The 11270-nt window shown below is 37.1% G+C and overlaps 1 protein-coding gene and 1 long non-coding RNA gene across 4 annotated transcripts; one reads left to right on the forward strand and one right to left on the reverse strand.

Annotated features, from left to right (window-relative positions):
- The first annotated feature begins 1793 nt into the window (after positions 1 to 1793).
- Positions 1794 to 8877, forward strand: LOC147217653 (uncharacterized). Of its 3 annotated transcripts, none has more exons than XR_015108932.1 (3): positions 1794 to 2084; positions 2337 to 2534; positions 8141 to 8877. It is a non-coding gene; the product is annotated as an uncharacterized LOC147217653 (long non-coding RNA). The 3 variants fall into 3 exon arrangements; XR_015108930.1 differs by lacking the exon at positions 8141 to 8877 and adding an exon at positions 3666 to 5666; XR_015108931.1 differs by lacking the exon at positions 8141 to 8877 and adding an exon at positions 4212 to 5666.
- Positions 5660 to 8039, reverse strand: LOC147217654 (nicotinamide riboside kinase 2-like). The gene is made up of 8 exons (XM_086175619.1): positions 7873 to 8039; positions 7696 to 7786; positions 7036 to 7084; positions 6629 to 6803; positions 6432 to 6503; positions 6242 to 6348; positions 6078 to 6163; positions 5660 to 5981 (listed from the first exon to the last, which is right to left on the reverse strand). The coding sequence occupies exons 1-7, from the start codon at positions 7896 to 7898 to the stop codon at positions 6078 to 6080; spliced, it is 606 nt and encodes a 201-aa protein (XP_086031745.1). The 5' UTR covers positions 7899 to 8039; the 3' UTR covers positions 5660 to 5981.
- Positions 8878 to 11270: the final 2393 nt, after the last annotated feature.

Genomic DNA, 11270 nt, shown 5'->3' on the forward strand with positions numbered 1-11270 from the left:
CCGGACTGGCAGCAAGAGAAAGTAGGAGGGCTGGAGCGTTTTTCTGGTCGTTTATCGCTTTCTGCCAGTCACTTACGCATGCACGGAGTCAAACTGCAACAGGAGAAATTAACCCCAGCCTTGCCACTGTGGCACAAGAAGTTTACAGAGTAAACTTTACACAGGGGTGTTAAGAGAGCTAATAACAAGAAACAACAATAAATGAATAGAATTCAAGTGGTTGAATAGAGCTTTGTTTTCCTTTCCACTGATCGGTGTGGCATATTTTAATTCTCTCAGGAAATGTGCTCAATATTGGCCTTTCAATGTATCAGGACCTAACAGGACTGAAAAAAAAGAAAACAAACGAGCAAAATAAAACCAGATAAAACGATCTGAAAAATTTGATTTTTTTTTCATTATTCAAGCATTGTTTCTAAACAAACAAACAAACAAAAACAAAACAAAACAAAACAAAAAAACGCACAATATGGCCTCATGCAAGTATGGAAGTAGACCACAAGACGGCACTCGGACACCAGGTCAACACTGCACTGTCTCACATTTGGATATGGGTCTCATCCTACATAGATACTTACTGGCCAGTATATTGCAATGTTTTATTAGTTAATTCAGTAAAAATCTATATTATTTTAATGTAAAAATATCAATGCCAACAACTTCAAACCAGGTATGTGAAAACCAAATCCCTGAAATCTACCTATGGATTAAACAGTACAGTCAATATAACGAATGATTGATCACATGCAGTCACATAATTCTAACTATGTTTTTTTTTCTTTTTAATCCAGTGTTTAATGTCTGTGGACCTTTACTTCCTATCCTCTTATTTTTAGTATTAGTATTCTTCTTCTTTTCCCTTCAGTGAATCAACCCCCTCTATCCAACCATACTCTCTGAATCCTGTTTTCTCAAATCAACAAACCTCATGTACTCTTTCGCCACATCCATAAATCTAATCTTTGGTAGTATAAGTTTGATTAGAAATGATTATTCGTATATAATCAGTATTCTTAGTATTTAGTATTATGCTATTAGTATTAATCAGTATTAATTTTATCAATATTGTTATTATTCATTATCGATTACTTATCCTGCACTCAGGGTTGCAGGGATACTGGATCCCTGCTGTCAGCTTAATCTTTAAATATATACTTTGAATAGAATGATAGTATGTTTTTTGATTCTCTCTTTGGCCGTCATCTATATATAGTACTCTCTCTCTCTCTCTCTCTCTCTCTCTTTCTCTCTCTCTCTCTCTCTCTTTCTCTCTCTCTCTCTCTCTCTCTCTCTCTCTCTCTCTCTCACACACACACACACACACACACAAAATATGTATACATATACATACATACATATGTTTTTTAAACACACATTTTCAAATTCTTGTTGTATGTGTCTTCTTTTTAACATATGTTTAATTGCTTACTACTTTTTTGTTGCTTTTTGAAAGAAATTTGTAATTTATGATTTGAATAATGTTTCAAAAACCAATTGTCATTTCCACTACATAAGTACATAGAGGTCTATAAGACACCTATATGTCTTTAAAGCTACGCATTCGCTATTCGTGTCTTACATCTGCTTATGATTCCTAAGAAACCTAAGAAAACACTTGGAACACTGGATAATGACAATTTTAAAAGATAAGGAGTGTATGTGTGTGCGAGAGAGTGTTTTGGGGTCAGGTTGTTGAACAGCTTCTTCATTTGTTTTGTGCTTTGGATATGTTATGATTTTATGGACCAGTTTTCACATTATTATTACTACTGACGTGTTAGTTAATCAGTTGGTTTGTTTGTCAGTCACCAAGTGAATGCAGATATGTTGTAATCCTTCCCAAATACTTCGCACTAACGCAAAGAGATGATTGGACCTCAATCCCCAAATGATGTCGTTTCCTTGTCCAAACAGGGCAAGGCCCCACGTGCTTCTATTCTTAGCCAAAGACCTTTATCCGACTCCGACGTTAAGGACTGCCCCCGTCCGAGAGCCCCATCCAGGTTTATAAGAGAGACAGATCCTCGGCACTGGTTTGGCACAAGACTTCATGAGCAGGACATGTAACCCACAAAATGTAGCCAGTAAGTACTGATGTTGAATTGAGTATTTCTTGTGTGTCTGACCTGAAAGTAAACAAATCACAACAAATGTTGCCACAAAAAGTAACCTTTACTGTAATCTAAGAATGCTTGGAAATAAAATACTGTAAAACATTTCTGGTTATTTTCATGGTACACCTACAGAAACAGCAGCAGCAAGCAGCAGAAGTAGACGTTCCCATGTGAAAGACTAATTCTTTTACGCTTTGAATATATCTTATCCCATGAATCTAGGTTTCCAGGGCTGGTCACAGCTTTGCTTCTTGTGAGATTTAACGAAGACGATGATCTTAAAATGGTTTTACCTCAAGAAACTTCCTCAACAAGGAATATACCTGTTGTCTTCCCCTGAAGCCTCACACTGCCATTCTGAGGAGTATACAACTAAATGATAGATCCAGAAGTTTCACAGATCATGGGAAGACAATACAGGTGAGATGATGAAAAAGTGCTTGAGAAATGAAAATACTTGAATTCAATGTTGTGGGACATGTCGCGCCTCCCGACATCAAGAATTCCTCCATCCTAATAAAATGTTATTCACTGCAAAAATATGTACAAAATAGCAAGTCAAAGAATAACAATTAGCCATCAGGTTTCACCAAGTTTCTTGTCACTTGAGATGTTTGTCTTTTATTCATTCTGAGAGAAATGTAGATTTATGGAAATGGTCATTTTGAGTGATACAGGGTGTGCCTGAATTACGCTAAATCAAATATATTTAAAAGGATTAAATTAAAAAAGAGTGTAGCAGACTATGGGTCTCATTAAAACAAGTGTTTATGACTTAATGTAGCATTCTGCTATGAATACCTTAAACAACATAAACATTTGGCAGGTAATGATTACACAAATGATTGCGCAAAATGGTAAAATTTACTTTAAAACATTAAGCTCGACTTAAATTACTAGTCAGTCTAATAGAAATAGCTGTGTTATGAAGAAATTATTTTTGATACTTGCAGAAATTATTGACATTATCTCCAAATGTTGTTTTAAGTTTAAATAGAGTATGCCTTGTTGCCTTTTGTTATAATTTGGCTGGAAGAATAAAACAAGCAAACTTTAATGAATGAATTGTGTGATATAAATAGACGAACGTAACCAACTAGTGTAAATTAATTTTACATATGTAGACACAAAGTTCACAAAATGATAGAATAACTCTTGTCTGAGTAAGTTCTCGTCAAATCCAGGTGAAATCCTGTCAACTGGATTTCTTCTCTGATACGATAAAATCTTACAAGGACTTGCCATTGGCCTGGATGACTGATAACCTCAAAGACTTCTTCCCATTCAAGTTCTTAAATTTTCTAAGTGAGTGCGGTTGAGAAGGAGAATTAATTAGTCACAATAAAAATGCAGAATATTCCTTATATATATATATAAATATATATGCGTCCGTGTGTGTGTGTGTGTGTGTGTATATGTGTGTGTGTGTGTGTGTACACTTAAATAGTAATTAATTTATTTAATATATAAAACCAGATAGTATTGGACACAGCTGTCCATCTCATATGCCCCTCAGGCCAAATAAGGTTGCTTCGCTTTTTTTATTTTTAGGATTGCTATGGCGCCAACTGACGTGGAGCACATATGATCCCATTGATTCTCAGTTTACCCGTACCATGGTGATATGTGGTAGATAGCTGGCTTAGGTCTGGAAAGTGTGTGAGTTGCGACAAGCAATTGGCTGTACATGCTGACACCTCATGCATCTATCCTAAATATAAAGTTATAGACCAGCTGCCCTTTGGTCGAAGCCAACTGTGCATGTAAAGACTTCCAGAGAGCCATCACATGAGCCTGAATACCCAGTCCATACCAGCTCTTTGACAGGTCCTGCACTGAACTGGGAAATTCTAAAATATTGCACAGTGTAAAGTTAGCAGGGGATTAGCCCAGAAATCATTGACAAGATTAATCCTTACTTGCAACAGCTTAGTATATACATGCATTCTCAATGCTAGTCAAAAAAAAACGCTTTGTACCTTTCAAAGCGGTATCAGTTCAAGATAAAGTCTCTGGAAAAACATCACAGTATATTTGAAAATGAAACAGAAATTAATACAAATTATATCTTATTCTGTGTCTATATTTTTATGATAGTTCTGGCTGTGAGAAAAGCAACACATTGAAGAGCACGTCATCCTCCCCTAAAACTCTTTCTGTACCCAACATATTTTTGCAGAGGAGGTATCCTTAACTCCAAATGGCTGCAAGCAGGGAATATGAAAGTTCTGTGAGACAGCATACTGAAGGCGGGTTCAGGCAAACATTTATGAGATACGAGAACCACCAGCCCATCTCTCCAAGTGCACAAGTGAAGAGATACACTTCAAGTGTATCTATTTAATTGCACACTTTGCAAAACACAAGGGAACAGATCAGCTTTGACCCATAGACAGTTTAGGCAACACACCTCATAGGCCAGTAGTTGAAGTACAAAGAAATAAAAAGAAAAGATAATTAAGGTACAAATTACAGAGCACAAAGAATAAAACTCTGCGGCCAAAAAGGCTGATCATTATTTATCTCTCTGTAATTTTAATCTCTCCCTATTCTTTTTTCACTTGGTTCATAGAGGTATATCAAGAGACATCCTGTATGTGACATATTAGTTTGAAATTAAAGATATGCAAAATCACATTGTTCCTATTGAGCACAACAAAGTAACAAATAACAGAATTTAAGAAAATAAAAGGATTTTTTTTTGTTGTTGTTATTCCATAACCCTTTTCTTTCTGACAAGGCAAAACTAACTAAGATGGTGATTCAGAACAGGAAACAGTAACAAATTTCCCCTTATGTGACAGCTATTAATGTTCCCATTTATGTGGTTCAGATTTGTTTAGAAAGATGCTCTGGGAGTAAAGCAGTGATTTCTTCAAACGCCTCTGTGATTCCTCTGCCCTCTAAATGCTCCCTTTAGGATGACTGAGCTATTGAGCCTGTTTTGAGAGTAGATGAAGAACAACGAGCAAACTACAAACCACATTGAACAGATTCAGGTCAGATTTATATATACAAATATATATTACAAATAACATGAAGTACTAAAAGCGGTTAATATTTTTCTCCCAAATGTGATTCCTTTGAGAAATCCGTCATGGAATCAGGGATTGAAAATAATTTCACATGTATGCATCCAAATCCCGATGAAATATTCGAATGGTTCACTACTGTCGGTGATTTAAAAAGAAGAAAACAGATGATTTACACTGACCATCCCAAGCAAATCAAGTGCAGCTACATCGGACTAAAACCAAGTATAAGGCTCATAATAAGGTACAATACCATGTACCATGTACAATACCAACCCTCAAAGAGAGCTGTTAGTTAAGGGAAAACTAATGGGAGTGTTAGATATAACTACATTGATTAATTTACCTTCCTGCATAAGTTTACAAACAGGAAAAAGCGAGTACTGCTACATGAAATCCGTCCCACAAGGATGTCTTGGGTCATCAAACATGTGTAAAGTAGAAGTATTGGGCTTTTATTGATTTTGCATTGGTGTGTGAAGATAGTGAGAAATAACAACAGGAAACATCAAATAGATAGAAGTCATTTCTTTATGCGGTTGACACAAATCCTTCCTTTTGGAAGGATTTTATTCAGACATGTACTTCCAGTATCAAAGTAAGATCTTTACTGATGTTAAACATTTGGCTGTCCAGGGGGTGCCTTATCTTTAAAAAAAATAAGGTACAGGGTAATAGAAAACGGAATATTTCTGCCATTAGTTTTTGATAATTTACATTATGATCTATTTACAAATGCAAAATCTAATAGGCAAGATGATCAGAATTGGTGTTACACATCTACTCAAAATCCTATTTACAAATCTATACACAGATCTTCTGAGTCCTCATTGTGCTGCACAGGAAAAAGAAAAGAAAAACAATATTTGATCACTGAACAAAATTGAAAATCCTTAATTTACATTTGATCTATGTTAACCATCATATTTACCTATAAGAAGTTGAAAAGACAGTTTTGAATGCTCTTATAAGCACTGTCGTAGAGGTCGTCCCTTGAATTTGTGCCATCCAGGTACTCTGCCCAGAAAAGGACAAATCAAGTTGTGTGCCAGTCAACAATTGAAATTGAACAAATGATAAAATGTCTCAACATACCAAGTTTGTCACACTGGTTCTCCATCTCTTTCCTGTGCTTCAAGTACATGGGCCAGACATGGCCGTCAAACAGACCAGGGGGGTCAGGGATTGTGTACTGTCTTGTGCTACGGAGACATACGTAAGTTACACTTTGTATCCAGCAATTGCAAGTGTGAAATCTGCCTGTGCATCTCCTCCAGTGAATTACCTCCTCCTCCTTTTGCACTCCTCATATGGAATAGAAATGTAGAAGCACTTGTCATAGATATCAAGAAGGGGCCTGTAGGAGGGGACACAGGAGTCTCATTAGTGAAAACCCTCCTGAAGCCAGGAGGCCAGTAGGTTACTTCTATATCCTGTGGAAAGCCTAGTAATGTGATGACACAATGTTGGCAAGTGACTCACTTGTAGTTGTAAATGAGGAAACCCTCCACTAGGAGAATATGTATCCCTTCCTCGGAGTCCGATTCCTCAGCTTCAGGTGAAAGGGTAATACCGTGGGAGCGGGCAAATTTCAATGGGTTCTCCTGCCAGCCTTTCACAGTGTTAACCATCGCCTCCATGTCCAGAGCTGTAATCACTGATACACAAGTAGAAAACACAGAACAAATGTTTCACCACACAGGGCATTGAACATTGTCTCACCAATATGCTTTGACACAGATCAGTCATGGTTAGTCAATGTTTGTGACATTGACAGTATAGATGGTCAAAATGATAACTGTAGGACAGATTATTTATCAAACTACAGAAATGTGCAGGAAAGGAAAATTACATTACTACATGGTTTCCTGTGGGAAATCCATTCTTACCATCCCACTGTCTAAAGCCGTCCTCCCCGACTTCTATCTGTTCGGTTTTCTGAAATAACAGTCACCAATAAAACATTGCTGCAACCTAATATATCAGTTGAAGTTTATCACACCTGGACAGGACACATGAAGGACTTGTTTCAAACAAAAAAAGCACAGAGTTACATATATTTTGTGTGAATCTTAAAATATTCCCAATGCTGTGTTTGCTGTAGGTCACCGGAAAAAATCTATAAATCGTATCCTTCACATTTCATAAGAATTTAGGGCATTCATTATTTCTGTTGTTTGTCTCAGTTTGCTTTCTGATGCAGCCATAAACTCAAGATTTGTTTTCTTGTTTTTAAACTGGATAATTCTGCTAAAAGGTACAGGATGAGAAAAATAAGGAATGTTATATGTTGTCATTAAAAAAAAAAGGATAAAAATGTTGAAAGAAATGTTGGTGGCATTTGGTTGGTGGGGCTGCTCAACTTTCCCATTGGTTGCCCAGGAGACAATCAGCCAGACAAATTGGTAGGGCACTGCCATGACATAACCTACACAGATCAGACTGAGATATGATATTAAATGTGCTCAATTATGAGAATAAATATTTTAAATCGTTATCATATATTTTTTTTCTATTGTAGACATGTATCTACAACATTTTTTTCTTACCTTGAAAAAGTCATCCTGAAACACCACGCAACAGTTGGGTAAAGTCCTTTGCAGTCTGACCGCCAGGGTGGTTTTTCCACCGTTGGTCACTCTGAAATTTAGTGTCAGTTTCATCACACACAAGAAGGATTAAGCTATGAGAAAACCTTGATTTTTATTCATAAAGGAGAGACTCACCCTCCGATACCAATGATGTACTTCATTTCCTCTTGATCTTATTGCCTCTAGAACTCAGTCAATGAAAGAAGGGAACCTTGCCAAAGCAATCTCTCACAAGGTTATATAAACGTTTCCTTTCCCCTTGTCACAGATGTTGCCCCCTTTTACGACAGAGACAATAGATAGACAATCCCCTGGTGCGGCATTTAAAGGATTTAGCTACTACGTCAGTATTACATGCCAGTCGGCCCCTTTTCGGTCGAACCAATAAGCTTTAACTTTGCAGTCCACAGCACCAATGAGGTGAGGAGTTGGGAGTGTCCATCTTGAAAGCAGACCCCAAATTTTCCACCTGCTGTCATGGGGCCAAGCTGTGAAATACCACACCTGACAGACTTTTCAGAACATCACGGGCGTGATGTAGATAGGAAGCTGTGAGACAGATTGTCCTGTCATGTCAACTGGATGGATATTAGGGGGTTTTGCCCTTGAAAAGCCAACATTAATGGAATGATGGATGACTTGCGGTATAATATTAAATGTACTGTAAAACTGCTGTGTATGTTATGTTAAAACAGCTGTTAAAAAAAAGCGAAAGAGAAATGTTAGTTGGGTTTCTTCAATGTGAACTTTCAAAGCTTACTTGATCAACGTGTAACCAATGTGATATATTTAGCTGTCATGTGAACTCCTGAACAACTGACAGTTGTCCATAACCGTTAACTACCTTAACTGGCTAGTTTAAAGTGTACACGTACAACCTGCACCTGCACTTTGTGAGTTGCAGACTCAAGCTGCACTCAGCTTAAACTTGCACACCTATCAATACTATTCAATCTTAAAAAACTGTTTACATGTGGCATATGTTTTAATTTCCCAGCACTATTCCATTAGTATGGTTGTAATTATTATTTATTATTTATTCATTACACTTATCTGGTTGCACTGGGAATGACAAAAGTGAGAATTTCATTGTATAGGGCACGTTTTCAGACTGTACATATGACAATAAAAACTTTGAAATTGAACCTTGAATGTGTGTATTTAGCTGTCATGTGTGTATCTGCTGTGTCGTGCATACTTCTGATTCAACCAACTAGAGCACTCAGCCTTCAGGCATGTGACCCAAGTCATGACTACCTCAAAAACCTTACATTACCTTTTTGAAATACAGTCGAGTACTTGTACTCAACAACATCATCAAGCCCCATTCACAAAGACAAGCCTGGATCTACAGGTCGTCTTTTTTGACGGAAAATATAGTTTAGCTGATTTATTCTCAATAGATGTAAAAGTGTAGGAGGTGTACTTTTTGAGTTCCCGTGTCAAAGCAGAATTGGATACCTCTTGGTCTAAAGCAGGGGTCGGGAACCTTTTTGACTGAGAGAGCCAAAAAACCCACATATTTTAAAATCTGATCCTAAGAGAGCCACATGTATATTTTAATACCAAACACAGCTACATGGAAGAGAAAGACCAACGATTTTGGAGTACAATAAGACTGAATTTATTTTGAACAACATACTTTGCTATAACAACGTGACTTAATAACAAGAAAAGTGCTTCTTAATTATAATGCTACTAAACGTGACCGCAGGTTCGTCTTAATGTTTTCTAGGTGCGAGAACGACTGTCCATTGTCAATATTATAACAAGCAGCTGGTCTGCAGGCTGAAGTTTTTTTCTGTCCATTTGTGTTTACTTGCCAGCTCTGCTTATTTACCCACATGTTCGAAAACGACTGAAATACTTTGCTGCATTTATGTCATTCACCTGTTGTTTATTCACTTGATTTGACGTCATAATGGTACGATCATATAGAGTTCTTGCTGAGAAAGGCCTATCTTTTATCCGTTTGATTATCTTGTCTTTATCCTTAAAGTCGTCAAAAAGCTCGTTGGCCACATCAAGCATGAATGATTTAGCGTATTCGCCATCTGTAAACGGCTTCCCGCTTCTCACAGTTGTTAAAGAACCAACAAAGCTAGCCGAATTGTAATCACCTTGTTTGGCCCAGACACGGAGCTGCTGCTGACTAGCCTGCAATCTGGACACTAGTTCTTGACAGGCCTTCTTTCTGTCATCTCCCACTGGATATTTCTCTGCAAATGTGCCATGGCGTGTGTCAAAGTGTCGCTTTATATTTGAACATTTCATTGATGAAATTTTATCATTGCATAAAAGACACACTGCACAACCCGCTCTCTTCACGAAGGCGAATTCTTCTGTCCATTCTTGCTGAAACATACGGTATTTTGTCATCTTCTTGGTTAGAAGGGTTCACTCTGCATAAACAAGCCAACCAAAAACGAGGGAATATTACTTCTTGGCCTCAAAGTGACGTGTGCAGGCTGTTGTAAATTATCCAATAAAATTAGACTTTCAGGGTATTGAACACTCCTGCACACCGGAGTACAGAAAGGATTGGCTCTTTGTTGCGTGCCAGCGTGAAAAGTTGCGGGTGAAAATATCTTAAGATTAAAATGTGTGTGGATTTTTTTTTTTTTATTGTGATGGCTTTTCCTGTAATTTTTTTTTACTAAAGTAACATTATTAGTAAAATTATTGATTAATTTTTCTGTTAAGAAATTTTCAAAGAGCCAGAGGCAGTCATCAAAAGAGCCACATCTGGCTCGCGAGCCATAGGTTCCCGACCCCTGGTCTAAAGTCTCAGTGGAATAGAAACGCTTGATGTGATGTTAAGACTATGTTACAATGAAGTGACAGGAGAATATGTTTAACAGGTTAAAAAAGCACATGATGGGTTTAAAATTTAGAAAACTACTCCCATCACTCCACCCCTGGCCCAGATTCCAAACAATGTGGTGCACTTCATGATACATGAGGAATCCATAGTTTCCTCTGAACTTCAAGGAGTGACAGACATTTGGTTGCCAAAAATTTTTATTGTGTAAACAATTCTCCTATTGAAATTGTTCATCTGGATTAGGTTGTAGTGATTTCTTCTGGAACTTCACTGTCAGGAATGATTGTTAGATCACACTAACAATCAAATACCATTTAAAAAAGTTATAGCAAATTCAGAGCATAATTCTATTGCACCCAATTGATTGCAACAAAGGTTGCACAGGAGGATAAAAAAGAAACAAATAATGTAATAAGAATTCTGCTGTCATTAACAAAAAATATAAAGTTAAGGAATTTGCAAAGTCAGCCGAAAAAAAGAAAACAATATAATTCAATCAAATGAATAATGAAATCATCTCCTCTTGTGCCAAAAGATGTACCTGCTGCTTTTTAAAAGATAATTTACCAGTCTTAAAACATGGGCGTCAGAGGAACCTTGAATTCAAAAATAAAGAGCGGGCACCACTTGAGTAATAGCTCAGTTTCCTGTTTGACAGGCAGTGCAGGACTGTAAGGTGACCTCGGAGGACATCAACCACAATGACTTT

The sequence above is a fragment of the Fistularia commersonii genome, chromosome 28 (genome assembly GCF_037954325.1).
Source record: "Fistularia commersonii isolate RoL2024-O1a breed Wild chromosome 28, RoL_Fcom_v1.0, whole genome shotgun sequence".
In the NCBI taxonomy this organism is placed as follows: Eukaryota; Metazoa; Chordata; class Actinopteri; order Syngnathiformes; family Fistulariidae; genus Fistularia; species Fistularia commersonii.

Excerpts from the sequence above, each read along its gene's own strand:
- LOC147217654 (XM_086175619.1), bottom strand. The coding sequence starts at position 7,898 with ATGAAGTACATCATTGGTATCGGAGG. Across the intron at positions 6,349-6,431 it reads GAGTGCAAAAGGAGGAGGAG|CACAAGACAGTACACAATCC; the intron begins GTAATTCACTGG and ends ATGTCTCCGTAG. Across the intron at positions 6,164-6,241 it reads GAACCAGTGTGACAAACTTG|AGTACCTGGATGGCACAAAT; the intron begins GTATGTTGAGAC and ends TTTTCTGGGCAG.